Here is a 17,677-nt window from a genome sequence, read left to right as displayed (position 1 = left end):
TGTTCGGTAAAAAATGTGCTTCTCTCTGGTATAATGAATTCCTTTTCTGAATCATCATGCATTAAGGTGAACATACACTACAGCGACTTCTCAGAGGGGAGAAGCTGTCCGCGCCTGCCAATCATAATAAACCATGATAAAATGCTATGTGTATAGTCACTTTTAGAAACGTAGGGGCAGATTTATTCAGCCTGGTGAAGTGATGAAGTATCTAGTGATAACGTACCAGCCAATCAGCTCCTAACGGTCATGCTACAGTCTGGGTTTGAAAAATGACCTTAAGATCTAATTGGCTGGTCAGTTTATCACCGTCACTTCACCAAGCTTTATACAGCTGTCCCTTAGTTTCGATTAGGAACATTTTTTTCTTGCCATACACACAGACATATTGCCAGGACTAATGGCAAACTGACCAGATATTGTTGTACACCATGCTTCGGGCACGGTGTTATTTTATTCTCCCACCACCCCTCGTGGATGGTAGAGCATGAAATACCACCTGTCGGCACATGTCGGCTCAAATTTTTTTTAAAGAAAACCCATGTCTACCTAAATGCATGTCGACCAACATGACCCAATGACCGTATCCTGTCGGAATATTGATCCATTTCGGCATCGAATTGCTGAATTTAAACCTCACTCCGACACTCCCCCCACTCGTTCGATCTCTTGATCATTTGTAAATAGTAAAAGAATCCACAGTGTGACAGGCAACATGTTTATTCACATATATGTACATTTATAAAAACAAGTTTTAAAAATTCATCTACAAACAAAAGTTTAAAAATGGGAATGTCATTCCTGTATATACACCTAAAAATATTCCATTTGTCGCATGCATCTCCAAAAGAAAGCACACAATTGAAACAGGTAATCCACGGATTATTGGCAGCAAGGTAAATAGATTTGCTTGTGTGTTTCAAGTCCAGGAATGCTAGGAACACGCCCTTGTTGATGATGATAATAATAAAAAAGATGCCTGTTGTGTCTATAAATATTGGCAATAGGTGTTTGTCGCAGCACTCCTATCGATTACAAGTCTTACATAAACGATGGAAGCTTGTAAGAACCTATACCTGAGATGTTTCTAACTGAATTCGATTTTATGTTCTGTAACCCCGAGCATGTTGAAGGCCTCGCAACAAACTGTAAAATAAAGCTTTTTTTCTAAATGACTTCCAATCACTGAATTATCCAAGTGGATGAAGCCTCTAAATACTTTTGACATGTAAGTTTCACATATGCTCTTGACCCGTAAAATCAAGTGTGTACCTGAGCCATACAGTCATACTGCAGACTGCACTGGAAAGAAATGCAAGGATCTAGAGTACAGTACATATTGTTAACTAGGTTTTACAATGAAAGAGGTTGTGCGTTCTACATGGGGACCGACACAATGGCCAAGATTATCATGCAGACAGTGATGAAGAAGAGGTAGAGCGCATGAAGCTAAATACATTTCAGGGCAACCACTGCAACTACAATCTGTCCCCCTTCCCCCAGCAAGGCACTCACATGACTGCCTTCTGTCCCGAGTGAGGAACCACAGCCAGCCTTCAGACCTACTAAGACCGCAGAATATTCATTTTAAGCAAATAATATGGATGGAAAGTGTGCCTCCTTTATACAAATGAATAGCTTTACCCATTAATTATGAAAACGTATAAAATAACCAATTTCTTTTAAATAAAAGGGTCAGCTTTTATCCAGCTGGCAGTAAATTAGCAGCACATTCATATATAAGTCTGGATTTCAAAGTTCGACATATAAGCCTTTAAAAACGTATGATAAAAGGCAACAAATTCTTATTAAAAAGTAGAAAGATCGCCAAGTACAAGGTTTATAGGGAATGTAACATTCGGAAATTGAATGCTAATAAATGAATGACTTCGTACTCATATTTTAGGAATAGATTATAAGAACTAACTCTTTACAGGAGTTGCCGTATAGAAGTTCATGACTCAATCAGTCACCGTGACACTACTGAGCTAATGGAATTGTAGGAGGTGCCACTGTTGCAGCTTGCTGCGTAGGCTTCCTGCCCGTGGACATCCAAACTCACTTTAAAAACAGAAGACGATTTGAGTAAAAAATCTGCTGCATCCCGCCGCCCGAGTTCCCTCAGTTTTGACATTAAAATCCCTACCGTGCTTTCGGGAGCATTGCCCAGGTCCTGCAGAAGAGCACAGACCGGACTCTGGAGGAAATCTTTCTGTGTCGCACTGCTAGCATTATATTTGGCAACTAACTCTGGTAGCCCCAAGTTCATAGCTAGAAGACACCAGTCTTTGCCCATCGGGTCTGGAGAGTCTAGAAGGCGGCTTAGTTTCCTTTTTACTAGAATATTCAGATCAGAGATGTGATGATCCATGCCTAGGCTACCTTGGGAGTAAATCTCCAGACATCCAAAGCATAATATGCTGCTAAAGCTTTCCTTGTACCCAGCCATAGTGTTCGCCAGCGAAGTCTCCTTTTGAGCTTGGGCTCGGAAAAAGTCTCTTGGTTGGTAAACCATTACCGGTTCATGATGTTCCCTTAGTTGCTGGGGGCTTAGGTAATGCTTAACGGTTAAAAGTCCAGGCAGTGTTGTAGCAAATAAGTTATCAATGATACTGCAAATAGATTCTTGAAGTAAACAACACTTAATCTTCTCAGTTTCAAGTCCTCTCACATGAACTTCAATTCCTTGACCATTGTTGACCTGCAACACCAACACTTCAGCCCCTCTGTTTGCTAGCTTACAACCATTTACCCACAAGCGTATATCAGCATCACCCTCAGTGCTCTGCTGGTGTATCCACCGGCACAGATTGACTTGAACTTTATGAAATATCCCACAGGGGAAAGGAGTAAGGTGTTCCACAGGAACAATTCTAACACCGCCATAAATTAGGATGTCCTCTTCTTCATCAGTCCATGACCTGTGGAGATTATCGGTCTTAATAAGAGCAGGTATATCCACCATTGTCCCACTGCTTAGGTCTCGAGCACAAATATCCATGGCATCCAACATCTGTACAAGCTCTTCCACATCACTGTCGGACACCAAGCGCTGTATATCTTCCATGGTGTATCTCCCTCTATAATGGTGAAGGGCTTTCGGGTTTTCAACAGACAGCAGTTTTCCAAGGACATTGGAACACAGCCACCTTGGGTCTAATAGCACCACATCTTGGACCGTTTCACTCTGCATGACGTTGATCTATGTAAATCAAAAAGTTATAATTTATTACAGGACTTATATGTACTAGTAACGAATAACAAAATGCAATATAAAAACAAAAAAGTAAGGGAGTTTTCATTTTTTGTATACACAGCCTTTTATAATGATGTAATGCACCGTTTTATTTTTTTTGTAGGTTAAAAAATAAAAATGTTGTATAAAAAAAAAAAAAAGTTTCAATTTATAATGAACCCATAGATTAGTATAGCAGAGGTGTTCATTAAGGAACATTACTGGCCACATTCTGGGCAAAACATTTTATCTAACCTGTTTGTACAAGATCTATGCACGCATGACATGTGCAGTTATACCAGGTATGTCCAAACTATGGCCCTCCAGTTGTTGTGAAACTACACATCCCAGCAAGCCTTGCCATAGTTTTAGCATTCCGTAATAGCAAAACTGGAGCAAGGCATGATGAGACTTGTAGTTTCACAACAGCTGGAGGGCCATAGTTTGGACATGCATGATTTATACACTCAGTATTGAACTATATACGTGCTCATTGCCCAGGCTGGAAGGGGGCAGGTGGCTTTACTTGCCTCTCCCATACTGTGCAGCTGCTGTGCTAGATTCCGGACATCATCCTCAGTGGCCAGTGGATTCAGCTGTTCCTGCACATCATAGACAAATTGTTGGAATGAAAGCAACTGGTTGGGGCCATTTTGCTTTCTCCACGATGGCATGATTGAAGTCATTTTCTCACATAAAGGGGTCATTAATGGGCAAGCCTACAAAAGACAGCAGAAAAACAATGTTGAACAAACACCTACAAGCAGAACACCGAGCTATGCCATCAATACTACAAACTGTATGTTCGGTTATAACTGCGGTAAAATACAGCATAAGAGTAATGAGGATTATGAGAGATTGCATTCATTTATATAGAGGTCTCATTCAACTGAGATTTGTTTTTCAGATCACTTCATATGGGTGTGGTTCAATAGGCAATTCCCACTCTATAATTCCCCTTTCACAACGCACCTCAGACCCGGGTTATTGCCAGGTTGGTGACATATGGACACAGGCTAAGGAATGGTGCAAAAGCATTAGCTTATAACCTGAGGTGACCAACTCAAACATTTGACCTGGGTTATAAGAAGGGTTAAAACCGGGTCACCCTGTTTGTAAATCGAAAGGGGTATAAGCCATAATTTTACTACATTTGTAATCATTTGTGTAAACATATATAAGTAGTTTTCTAACGAAGGCAAGGTTTGTCGTATTGTCCATAGAAAAATCTGATCTCACCACTAGAGGGTGCCACCTCATAACATTACAGCATGAACGGCATATTTCTGTATGGAGCTTTTTCGCCTTGTTTTATTATAATTATTAGCCAGTGTCTTATATATCGCTTCAAAATTGAAAACTGGGATAAATCAAATTGGATAGTCAAAACCTTAGGAGGGCCCTGCTTGCGAGCTTATGAACATGTTATCCAATATCCACATTTAGGTTTCTAAAGACCAAGCTTTGTTAGGGAAAAAATGATATACTCATGATGAAAAGTTGAATACGGACAATTGCAGGTAACCGCGTGAATGGAGAACTAAGAAAAACAAGTAATAGTAGCCTGTACAATGTAACCAATACACTAAAAACTGTACATATTCATGGTCAGCCCCAGACTTACAGAAATGAGCTGGCTTCTTAGTTCCTGCAGATGATTACGCAGAAGTTTCATATCTTTGGAACCAGATGCACCAGCATCCAAAACAAAGAGCTTCTCAGAAATCTGGAGGTCGTTGCCGAATCTACCAATGCAGATAAATTACATTAAATCCAGTTTATATTGACATTAAGTAGCATTTAGTGTGAAATAAGATCACAATATTGCTTATAATAAACATAAATAACTCCAGGTACATGTAATCAAACAGTGAAATGTACAGTGTGATAGATGTGCTAAAGGTACAAATATGTTGCTTCTGTGTTTGGTGAGGATGGGTAAATGTAATAATACAGAGATACGCTTTACACATACTGTAGCAGGCTGCACAAGAATATAAATACAAAGTACTTCTATGGGGTGTATTCAATGCTTTCTGCAAGTTGTGACCGCGAGCAGTGATGCCTGCTCACTCAGTATTCAACTGACCCCCCTTGCTCACACCTTTTCCACCTCGCTGAGTTTTTACGGAAACGTGGAAATTGAGTGTGCGGCCGCGAAAACAGCAGGGGGGGGGGGGGGGGGGGGGGGGGAATCCTCACTGCCCTCTGACAGCGAGGATTTCCCTGCTGCATTGAATAGGGAAAACAGGGTTAATCAGCGAGGATCGTTTGTTTTCGGTGATCCCCGCCATTTAACCCCCTCGCCGTAAGAATTGAACACACCCCTATGTGTAGTATGGGATGTGAGTGGTGGAGACCAACGTGGGCTGGACTGTAACATTGTATAGGAGGTTGTATCTGGATATACCATAAAAACAATAGTAATGCGGCACATGGGTTGCTTACTGTTTGCAGCAATACATGTTTGTTATAAAGAATGCTTGTCTGTATTTGATATAAATCACATGTAAAGTGTAACAAAATGGAGTGATTGTGCCTTTAAGATCTCTGACTGCAAGGTCATAAACAGACAAATGCCCAGGGAGAGAACGCTGGGCAACCAAGCAGTACATAAAGCAGCATATGAGAACACCTTATTGCTAGGGATACAGGACAAGGGAGCCACGCAAGGTGATCCTCATTTTCTGTCTGCATACAGAAGTCTTACGGCTTCATTACATTTTTATTATAAAAATAAATAAGGCCATGACACCACTCCAGGAAGAACATATTAACCCTTTGAGTGCCAAAATCTCTGTGAGATGTTCAAAATATCCATTAAATGCCAGCGTAAATTTAAATGTGTAAAAAAAGATTATATTTCCTATATAAAGTTATATTATAAATATTATGATAGATAAATAAATATGTTTGCTTGGCCATTTGTACACCAAATTTTGACAATTTCACTTGGCACGCAAAGGGTTAATGAGCACACAAGACTATACATTTAGCAACAAACACAAGTTAACAGAGTCCTGTGGTGATTAAACCGTGTGTGTATTCTCCAGCTTCAAGCATACTGTGGTACACTATTCTAGCAAGTGATTATATTAGTTAATGCAACATTCTATATTATAATACAGCTGGGCTACAATAAATGAAAGAGCAGGCTCTCCTAATTTTAATATGGATGCCAACACAGTTGCTGATGTCATTATGGGGACAGGCCAGCATGTAGGGTTCATGTCCATAAATGTTTTGTATAGTGCAGGTCAACTTTGTACCGTGATCACCAGAAAATAGTTAGTAGGGGGCCCACATCATTAATATAAAAAAAAAAAAAAGGACCATCTCTTTAAATGTAATTCCCCCCGAATTTACGGATGCCTATTTAAAATGAGGCCATATACTACAGGTTGAGTATCCCGTATCCGAATATCCGTTATCCGAATTATTCCGAAAACCATACATTCCAGAAAGTGAAAAAATAAATGTTTTTTTGCTAAAAACTCACTGGGGATATTTTTAACAGCCCTACTGAGGACATGATATGAAACTGGCACTATATATGTACAAGAAAATGATTGCTTGGCCTTCAAATTCAAAATCTGAGATAGTACACAAATTTTGTTTCATGTTTTGAAACCTTGTTTTTTGAACAAATAAAATATATTTGTGTGCATTTCATGTGGTAATAAAATATATATGTGTGTATTTTATGTGTTTATACAGCATAAATGCAAGATACTTCAAAATTCATCATTTAAATATTAAAAATATTCCGAAATACGGAATAATCCGCTATCCAAAATTCTCCTGGTCCCGAGCATTTTGGATACGGGATACTCAACCTGTATTGCGATTTCTCACAGGAGTGTATGGCTATCCCATTCCCTTGATCCGCCTGGCACCTTCCATGGCGGCAGGATCACATGCGATACCTCACATGCGGTCCTGCATGTGACCCTATTCCCCACCACTGGAGGTCAGACGCACAGGGAGATCCAACCTCCAACACAATGCACACAGGACCGCGCATCGGATTGTATGCAATGTCAAACATGACATTTGGACGATTTCACTATTTCTCAGGCTGATTCGTAGGAATAGGGTGAAATAGGTAAAAATCGCATAAGTTTATGGGGGCCTTAACACATAACTTTTTGCAGGGGTCAATGCCTAGTGATAGCACGGATTGCCAGACAAACATTTCTAGGAGTACAAATAGTTTGAAAGAGGTGAGTGTCCTCTTTCAAAATACGCATGTCCACATATTTGTATACTATTGTATACTATATGGTGGGCGTAGATACAGGGAATTAAAAAGGCATATCAGTGAGTATGTGAATTGTGTTAGGGTCAGGCCAGGGATGGGGGGTTGTTACTTTAGCCACTAGTAACGGGACTTAAAGTTATGGATGCCAGCGTCGGTATTCTTCTGACCACCTGTCATTTGTATTTATGATGTCCAGGCAGCTGTTGGAGTGTACTCACTGTTCTGGGTTGGTTTTGTTTATTTCTATTTAATTGGGATGAGGAGTCCCACTCATCTGCAGTATTGGGAATTTATTCTTCGCAGTGAAGGGATTAAACAAATAGAAGTGGGTGTTTCTTTAATAGAGCAGGCCGAGGTTGTGAAAGTTTTTACTTTACATACTTGTTTACAATGGTTGACCGAAACAAGGGCAGGCTAATGATGCCAAAGAGACTCAATTCTCTGTGTAAACTCCAATCAGAACACAGTGCTAAACAAGTGGGAGACCCTTTAGCTGCAGTTAACTCATACTTTACTTGCTATGGAATATGCTTTGAGGAAATTTGAGCAAAGTATTTTACCTCCATGGCTCAACAACGGCATTTTAGATTGTGGTTTCCCTTTAACATTTTAATTCTCTGGTAAAAGTGGAGTGAAATTAAGCATTATGTCAAACGGAATATATATATAAGCATCACCTATTTCTTATTTCTTTTAGCAACGGCCCAGCTTTGTCATATCCAAATTCCCCTCCAGCGGGACGAGGGAGATTCACAATGTCTGCGTGAGTGGCCACCAGGACTACGCGGAGGAGATTCTTCAGCTTTCCTCCATAAGCTGTCATGTAAAAGGAATAAAACAGAATCATTAGTCTCTAGCAAGTCATGGGTTGTTCCACACCCATATTGTATCAATCTGCCTCCATGCAAATATAGAGGACTCAAGGTCACGCCATAGTAATGACTACTATAATCTGCAGTAATTGCATGAGTAATTCGGTAATCACAGTTTCTTATATAGCGCATACATATACCGCAGCGCTATATAACAGTATAGTTGAACATTCACATCAGTCCCTGCCCCAGGGTAGCTTACACTCTATATTCCCTACCACATGTACATGCACACACAGGCATTCTAGGGTTAATTTGTTGGGAGCCAAACCACCTACCAATACATTTTTGATTTGAGGGACAAAACAGGAGTACCCGGAGGAAACCCACACAAGTACATACAATCATTTCATCATAGAAAAGGTTATGTAGAAGGCCTTAATGGCAGGGTTGTGTAGTATACCTAAACATGGGTACGGGTAATATGGTCGATTGTAGGCTAAAGCTGACGGGTCGGAAAGTCTGCAACCATCAGGTCGACAATGACAATGTTGACAGTCAAAAGGTCAACATGGAGTTTTTTTTACAATTTTCAACTGAATTGCGACGTAGGTCAACATGGACACCATAAGTGTACCACTGCGCTTGCCGTGCTTCGGGCACACTACTATATTCTCCCTCCGTGCCCTAGTGGGTAGTAGGGTACGATATACTGCCTGACCGCAGAAGTCGGTCTTCAAATTTTTGTTTGTGAAAAACTCATGTCGACATTTTGACCGTTGACGTAATGCTTGTGTCGACTTTCTGACTAGGTTGACCGTAGCCATGCTGGCCTATTTTATAGGTCGACATAAGCCCTGTCGACCTTTAGTGGTTGACCTAGCAAACGTATCCCCTAAATTGTTGGTAATATAAAATGTACTGTTGAGTCCATTAAGATTCAGAATATGAGCAAATATGTTACTTTGACGAATCTGATTTTAGAATGAGTCCCATTTGAAGATCACTGCAACATATTTACCTCCAAACATTATTCCCAAACAATCTCCCCCCCCCACACTTCTAAAGCTATTGCCGGATACAATGATCTGTATAAGCAGGACACATTACTGATGTGCTGGCTGCACCATAAGTAAGAAGTGCTGACAAAACATTTGCCAGGGAGGCTGTTTTTATTTTGCTGTGTACTGGAAATAATATTTTCTGTAAACTACGTTTTGAGACTACGGGCCATGGGGATTTTACAAGGTAATTCATTCTGGATGCTTTAGCTTTATAGTTACACGGTTAATTAAACGCACTGCGGTACCTCAAGGATAACTACGTTTGTTATATATGTAAATAGACAACAGAATGCTGTAATTATTGGAAGCGCATTTCCTGGTTGGTACATTGAAATGTTCCGGGATTCAGCAGGAAATACTTCCCCAGGACAGAAGCAGAAAACAGCTTCTTGCGATGGGATTTATTGGATATACGCTGCTAAGCCAGCTCAGAGATTTCATTACACTTTTAAAACATAAGCTGAGAAAGTGATCTTATGGTGCAGAAAATCAGGATTAGTGTTGGAAGTAAAAGTCCAGAACCTACAGTAGGCTAAGTGACCTCATGTGGTAAGCTTGTGGCAAGACAGGGACATCTGCTGCTGTGCATTGGATGATTAGAGTTTCATGCAGCTTAGCAAGGTAAACTAGATGGCCTCATTAGCATTTCACATCAATCACCAGGCCGTGATAAAATGTTTGAAAATATAGGACAATCAATTTTACTTTGTGTTATATAGCTTAGTCCCCAGTAGCCAAAGCAGTTCCCTACACTGACCAAGCTTTCTGTAACAGATTTCTAAGGAAACTAGCAGCACTGAAAACTTGGTATCACGGAGATGCACTAAACCTTGGAAAGTGGTAAAGTGCAGAGAGAGATACACTGCCAACCAATCAGCTCCTGACATTTTTTCAAAAACAGGGCGGGATGCACTATCCTCCGCCGCCAGTTACCACCCCCCTCCACTCTGATACTAATCGCATATGCTCTAACATATGCGGTTAGTATAGCAACGGGCAGGTTTTGCAATAAGAGCTTCCTGTTGCAAAGCAGCCAGCATAGTGTGCAGGTCCCCAGCGGCTCCTCCCTCCCTTACCTGGCTGTTGCTGGGTGGGCTCCACCTCCCTGCACCCGGAAGAGGATGTACAGTGCAGGGAGGAGGAGGTAATTGGTCCGGCCAACACATCACTGTGCTGCTCAGACACAGGTGAGCGGGGGGTCCGTGGGGGGGGGGGTCAGCAGGGGTTGATGCTGGGCGGCGGTGGGTCATGTTAAGAAGCCCATAGGCTTCTATACCCCATAGAAAATACACCCCCCCCCCCCCCCCCCTTAGCGAAAACATAGCGTGCAGGTTTTCCTGCATATAAAAATGCAGTAAAAACCCCTGATTACTGTGTTTTTACCGCATTTTTCACTTTGTGCATCCCGCCCACAGCCTGTAACACAGCAGTTAGGAGCTGACTGGCTGGTACGTTATTACTTTATTACTCACCATTTTATCAGTCTCCAAGGATTAGTACATATCCATCTCCATAGCCCATTGGGGAATGGACATGAGAAGCATACCAAACTCTTAAACCACCCTTTGCTGGAAAACCAGTTAATCTTTCTACAATCTACATTTCTAATTAAGTGAGCGGAAGCTAATAATTGCTGCACATCGCGCTACAGAACAATGGACTGCATTGTTATTCATATCTCACAATTACCTCACTGTAAAATGACCACCTGCCCAGTATAAGAGAGGCAATGGTACAATGAGCTCAACTGTAGTATTTTATCTTCACGATGGAAGATTAATTAGGATGTAATTATTTAGGATTTCATAGACTGAGAGAGAGATGGACTTATCAGAACTTCAATTAAGCCAGGTAAAGACAATTCCATAGTTCAGTAAACACGCTGACCCTCCCAACCTCTCATGTTATGGTGCCTGCTCTCAGTAACAATGTAAGCAGATGGCTGGGAAGGCTGGAATATGTTTTCTGAACGTTTGTAACTGGGATTTTTGGCCAAACTATAATCTATGTATAATAAAACACAATGTACAATAAAGTTACACCAAAGTTAATGGTACTTGTGTACTAACACGGCGCCCATCGCATCACAGACCATAAAGGCATACGATGGTATTGGATGTTATACAATTTTAAATTGTATACCATCGCATTGTATGGCATTGTATCGCATATACAATGGTATGCGATTTAAAATTGTATAAGCACCCTAATGAGTTTTTCAATGTTAAAAGCGCCCCCTATAAGATCATTAAACGTCATGGGTGGTTACTATTTAAAAGCACCCCCAATGGTACCCCCACTATCAACGTCAACCAGAAGTGTGGCGAGCGGCGGAGGTATGCGTCCTCCGACCTTTTCATACCCCCACTATCCACATCGGCGTGGAGTTGACTTTATATAGAGTGGAGAGCGCAGCAGGCCACCGAGCCCGAAGCGTGGCGAGCCCCGCGAGGGGATGCGGAATACATGTAAAAGTAATACGCATCCGCTCGCCACGCTTCGGGCTCAGTGGCTTGCCACACTATATATAATCAACTCCACGCCGACGTGGATAGTGGGGGTATGAAAAGGTCGGAGGACGCGGACCGCTGCGTTTGCCACGCTTCGGGTTGCTGTTCATAGTGGGGGTGGCGTGGGGGTGCATTTAACATTGTAAGCCCCCATTTGGGTGCTTATACAATTAAAAATCGTATAGGGGCTTATACAATTTAAAATCACATCGCTGTGCATCGGGTGTATGGCATGCGATGCAATTTTAAGTAGTACGACTTAATATTGAGGGCGCTGTGATAATACACAAGTACCAAGTTAATTTCCCGTGATATGTATTCAGACTGTTACCAAAAGTATCATTACTTGAACAAGGAAGGAACAGATGAATAGACATACATAGCAATCCCCACAAAAATTCTGACTTTGGGGCAAAACTTGCATTAAGATGAGAATAATCAGAGGAGTGCGGACATGCGCTACAGTATTTAACAATAATTTCAGGATTTTATAAAGGGACTTGTTCCTGGATGCCATTCTGGTCACATTGCCTGCCACAGGGAAGACGTCGCACATCTCCCTTAACATCCACGGTTTCTTATAGGAAGATGGCCAGACAGGAAAGTAATGGAAATAAAACGGTTGCATACCTATTGGCTCCTCCACGGGAACAAGGGATTTCAGAAAATTGAGCCAGAAGTTCACTTTATTTAACTGGATTTCATATGGTTCTTCCAGGCTGAAAACAACAATGTGAACGGATGTGGGATCATTGGCAGCAAAATAATCATAGCTGCAGTAATATGTGGGGTTTCCCGAAAATTCCCAGACACTGAAATCTCCAACACCTAAAAAACAAACAAACAATGTATGAATGCAAAATGTGGAAAAGGTAAATAAAACAGGTCTCAGACTTTAATCCAATTTATTTTTATATGTTGTGTTTGCAGGCAAACACAAAGTCGATTCTCGGACATTAGAAGGATATCAGAAGTCATTTTATCAAGCAATTTGCTGTCTCTAGTTATCCTTATTATATACATCTCCACTAATGCAGGAAAACTGATTTTGAAAATATCCTATAATTGTCTATAGCTGACACATTCTTGCTGCAATAGTAAAAGGCACTGAACATTATATATATATATATATATATATATATATATATATATATATATATTTTTTTTTTACACCCATAAAGCATGCATGATGTAGTAAATCCTACCATTAAGATTGGCATTTTGGATGTCAATAGCTCTGGTGGACTGATCATCCACAGAGCAGTGAGGGTGATGGGACGGTGAAACGAAGACTTCCAGTACACCTTTAGTCAGACCCGGCTCGAACATCATGCTCCGACTCCTCACACTGACATTTTCACAGCCAGGATACAAGTCACAGATGCTCACTGAAACTAAGAGGTAAAGTAGAAGATAAGAAATCATGCAAAATGTTTATACCAATGCATACCTCCCAACATGACCCTCTCCAGGAGGGACACAGTGCTCTGTTTCTGGACTTCCCTCTTATGATTACATCACCTGTTTTAAATGGACAAGAAAGGTGTTTCACCACAGGTGATGGTAGTCATAAATTAAGAGAGAAGTCCAGAAACAGAGCATTGTGTCCCTCCTGGAGAGGGTTATGTTGGGAGCTGTGCCAATGTCAACACCTTATGCTGCATCTGCTTAACAGATACATACTTGCCTACCTGACCCTCTCCTTTAGGGAGAATATGCTCTGTTCCTGGACTTCCCAGGTAATGTATGATTGCCAGCACCTGTCGTGAAACACCTTTACCTACCTCCCCACAGGTGATGGCATTCATACATTACCAGGGATGCCCAGAAACAGAGCATTTTCTCCCTCATGGAGAGGGCCAGGTAGGCAAGTATGCAGATATAGTGTTCATTCTAGCACCCGCCATCTTTTAAATGCAGTTCCTCTTCCCTGCCTGGGGTGTCGCTGTCTGCTGTGGTGTTTCTAGCAGCGTGGTCTGTATATCAACATTGATATGCAAACCAGACCTGTGCAAGAAACACCACAGGAGACAGCGACACCCCAGGCAGGGAAGCATGCAAGGAACTGCATGGGTTGTCAAAGATGGCGAGTGCTAGAATGAACACAAGTGCTGTGTACACACGGGGGAGATATATTGCTCAGCCATATATGGCTGAGCTATATATTGCTCAGTTTCTCCTTTTCATCAGCGACCAGAGATGGTCGCTGATGAAAAAGAAACTGCCGGGGGAAACCCGGCAGTGGTAATCAGCTGGTCGCAGGAGCATGTTCCTGAGACCAGCGATCACCACAGGGGCAAAAACGGGAGCGCGCACCCGGCGATATATCGCCGGTGCACACTCCCATTGCGGGCAATATGGTCGCTCGACCATATTTCCTGCGATTTTGCACAAAATCGTCCCCGTGTGTACGCACCTTAAGCTACTATATTTACTGAAGGAATCACACTGAGGCTGTAAAAAAAAAAAAAAAAGCAGACTTTACAGATTGCCAATAACATTTATTTATTTATTATCTGTTATTTATATAGGGCACACATATTCCGCAGCGATTTACAGAGAATAGTTGAACATTCACATCAGTCCCTGCCCCAGTGGAGCTTACAATCTATATTCCCTACCACATGTACAAGAACACACACAGACATTCTAGGGTTCATTTGTTGGGAGCCAATTAACCTACCAGTATATATTTGGATTGTGGGAGGAAACCGGAGTACCCGGAGTAAACCCACGCAAGCACAGGGAGAATATACAAACTCCACACAGTTAGGGCCATGGTGGAAATGAAACCCATGACCTCAGTGCTGTGAGGCAGTAATGCTAACTATTACATGGTCCGTGCTGCCATATGACATAACATGTGTTAAGTATGAATACCGCTTACTGCTACGTAAGGTTCAATATATGTATCAAAAAAACAAGAACTTGAGCTTCCGCCCTGTATAGTTTTGTGTTACCCTCTTGTTATATCAGCCATACACTGCTCTATGCTGGGCAAATACAGTGTGTTTCATTGTTATGCCAGAGAGAGGAATCATGATATGGTTCATGACTAACAGATCATTTTCTAATCACACTATAAAAAGGAGTACAGATCAGATTTACAAATGTACTTTAAAAGGGCTAATAAAGAAAAAAAAAGTTTTTTATTTTTCTGCAAAATAAAAAAAACATTACGTTCATTTGTTTTTTTTCAAACACTTACTTATTACCCCTTTCACATCACATCGCAGACCCGGGTTAGTGACATATGGACCTGTGTCGAGGTGTGGTATGAAAGCACCACAGCTTATAACCCGGTTCGACCAACCTGGCAATTTGACCGGAGTTAAAAGAAGAGATAACCGTCGGAACAAGGATCGCAAACCCAGGTCCGACCAAGCTTTGCAATGCGAACAGGATATTCGTCTACTTCACTACATAATCACCCCTTTCATTTAAGCAACCAATTAGAATCAACCTATACATTTTCAAGGATGCAATAAAGAAATGATAGACAGCATCTGATTGGTTGCTTCATGGAACAGCACCTCTAACATTATATTTATACCAATGGCATATATTTAAAATAAAGCCAAGCTTTAGTTTATCCAGATTACCAGAAATATAGATAATACTGCTCCTCCAAATACATTAATATGATACGGCATTTGTGACATATGCACTTTTATTCTGTTGCTAAGTGATGAACGCTCACAGATTGCTTTAATCTCAGACATTTACTCTGTTGTGAGAAATAATAAATGCCAAAGCATACAGTACAGTATCACAACAGGATTGGCATTATGTAGAGGAAGTCGGACAAACTCACATGATCCACTTGCAGAAGGATTAACTACAATGAGAACATCTAGCCCAGGGATGAAGAACCTGCGGCCCTACAGCTGTTGTTGAACTACACATCCCAGCATGCCCTGCAACAGTTGAAACATTGCCACATAGCAAAACTGTAAAAAGGCATGCTGGGGTGTGTATTTCCACAACAGCTGGAGGGCTGAAGGTTCCCCATCCCTGATCTAGCCTATAACCTACTAGACCTATATTGCCACCTATCAACAAGTACTCTAGAAGCTGTGGGTAATCTTCATACTTACCATAAATAGTACACTTACAGCCACAAAACAAAAACGCAGTAGTGAATGTCTTTTGTTCTAAACCTACTCAGATTAAAGCACATTATTGCATTTTAGTCATTTCACATTTCTTTTCTGCTTACACCTTAGGGGTCTTCCCCTTGTTGAAATGATCTCTATTCATTTGAACAATGCCAACGTGTTCGGCGTGATGAATAGGTGCTTGTGCAGCTGCATTGCTTTCCACAGTAAGAAATCACTGGATTAAAAGCATTTTCTTTTGTAATTCGAGCACTTTACTTAGCTTGACTTGAGTGTAAGAGCCATTATATCATGCATTGTTATTACTACGCACCAGTGCCAGAATACAGAATCACTCCAGTTAAAGAACTGCCATTTATCAGCGAGCAGAAATTCTAGACCTATGGAATGTATTAAAATCTCTAGGACTATTCATGCTATGCTACAGTACATGTCACCCATTATAAGCAATTAATGCATAGGGAAACAAGAGAGTTTTAAGACCTTAAGCCTACCTGAGGTTTTGGAAGACAGTGGGGATGGAGGGAAGCGTGTGGAATTAGTGGATGAAAGCCGCGGTCTGCGCCTCCTGAAAAAACTGCGAATAAGACCACATTTTAGGGACTCCACGAGTGTTGTCTTCCCGGATCCGACATGTCCAAATAACTTCATCTTTATCCTTGGCTGCGGGCTTTGGGTAGGTCTCAGCTGCTGAATAAATAGACTTCGATATGTGTCCTGAGGATAATGGAATACAAATCTTATATTAATGTCCTTTCATTTCTTGATAGTGGCAGACAGGCAGTGTTCAACTGTGACCTTGTGAAAAGCAAACTTGCTTATATTGTGACAAAACAATGAACAAATATAAAGTAGACAATTTTCCAAAGGCTATTTAATATTCCACAAACCTGTGGCCGAATTTACATTAATCCCAGCTTTTTCTTATTTTATAAATGCCCTTTCACACATATGTCTAGATCTTCATTTTAACAAGAACTTTAAAAGGTCTCTGATGCAGCCCACTCGTTGGGAGTGTGCAGGCTGCTACATGATCCAGATGAGCTGCCTCGTCCAGTATCTGCTCAATCGGTCGACATGCATATAATTGACATGGTCAAATGGTCGACATGAGTTTTTTTTTTTTAAACTCATACTTTACCATCTACCTTGGACCATGATTTGGAAAGGTAAAGTTCCTGAAAAACTGTGAGTGAATTGAGCCATGTGAGGGGACTCAATACACTAATTTGGGGTTTCATGTGCTGCAATCTACAAATAGACACCAAAAAACATAAAAAATAAAAAACATATGTCGACCTTTTCACATCGGCCTTCTGCTTATATCAACATTTCCATGTTGACCATTTGGGGTCAATTTAGACACGGTCTACCCTTTATACCATTACCACCTGGCCCGATAGGAGTTGCTAACATGGTAGCTAGGTTCCGGACTGTAACCCTTTGTGATAAAAGACTGAATTCCCAAATATGTAAAATTAAATTATTCCAAACTTTTTTTCTTAGTCCTACACATCAGGCAAAGGGTGGCAAATACCATATATTCTGTCTATATCATTTGCTATTTATTAACTTGAAATAACAGATGTCTATTTAGGATGACCTATTTAGTTCAACAATTGAAAAGTTGGGATCATTCCTCAATTATCAAACGTCATAAAAATAGAACTTCTACCT

At 41.0% G+C, this 17,677-nt stretch overlaps 1 protein-coding gene across 1 annotated transcript in view; it reads right to left on the bottom strand.

The window, feature by feature from the left end:
* Nucleotides 1-704: 704 nt before the first annotated feature.
* Nucleotides 705-17,677, bottom strand: part of DAPK1 (death associated protein kinase 1) — a 161,086-nt gene continuing 144,113 nt past the window's right edge. Inside the window, exons 20-26 of the mRNA XM_083186573.1 lie at nucleotides 16,495-16,717; nucleotides 13,088-13,276; nucleotides 12,513-12,710; nucleotides 8,174-8,312; nucleotides 4,860-4,980; nucleotides 3,766-3,954; nucleotides 705-3,202 (exon numbers count right to left, since the gene is read on the bottom strand). Of these exons, the coding sequence (XP_083042699.1) occupies nucleotides 1,970-3,202; nucleotides 3,766-3,954; nucleotides 4,860-4,980; nucleotides 8,174-8,312; nucleotides 12,513-12,710; nucleotides 13,088-13,276; nucleotides 16,495-16,717 (2,292 nt within the window). The 3' untranslated portion in view covers nucleotides 705-1,969. The remainder of the gene's footprint in view (nucleotides 3,203-3,765; nucleotides 3,955-4,859; nucleotides 4,981-8,173; nucleotides 8,313-12,512; nucleotides 12,711-13,087; nucleotides 13,277-16,494; nucleotides 16,718-17,677) is intronic.

This window comes from Crinia signifera, chromosome 1, assembly GCF_055691185.1.
Source record: "Crinia signifera chromosome 1, ASM5569118v1, whole genome shotgun sequence".
Classification (NCBI taxonomy): Eukaryota; Metazoa; Chordata; class Amphibia; order Anura; family Myobatrachidae; genus Crinia; species Crinia signifera.
Note: the sequence above shows the minus strand (reverse complement) of the source record. Positions and strands in the feature narration are given on the sequence as shown.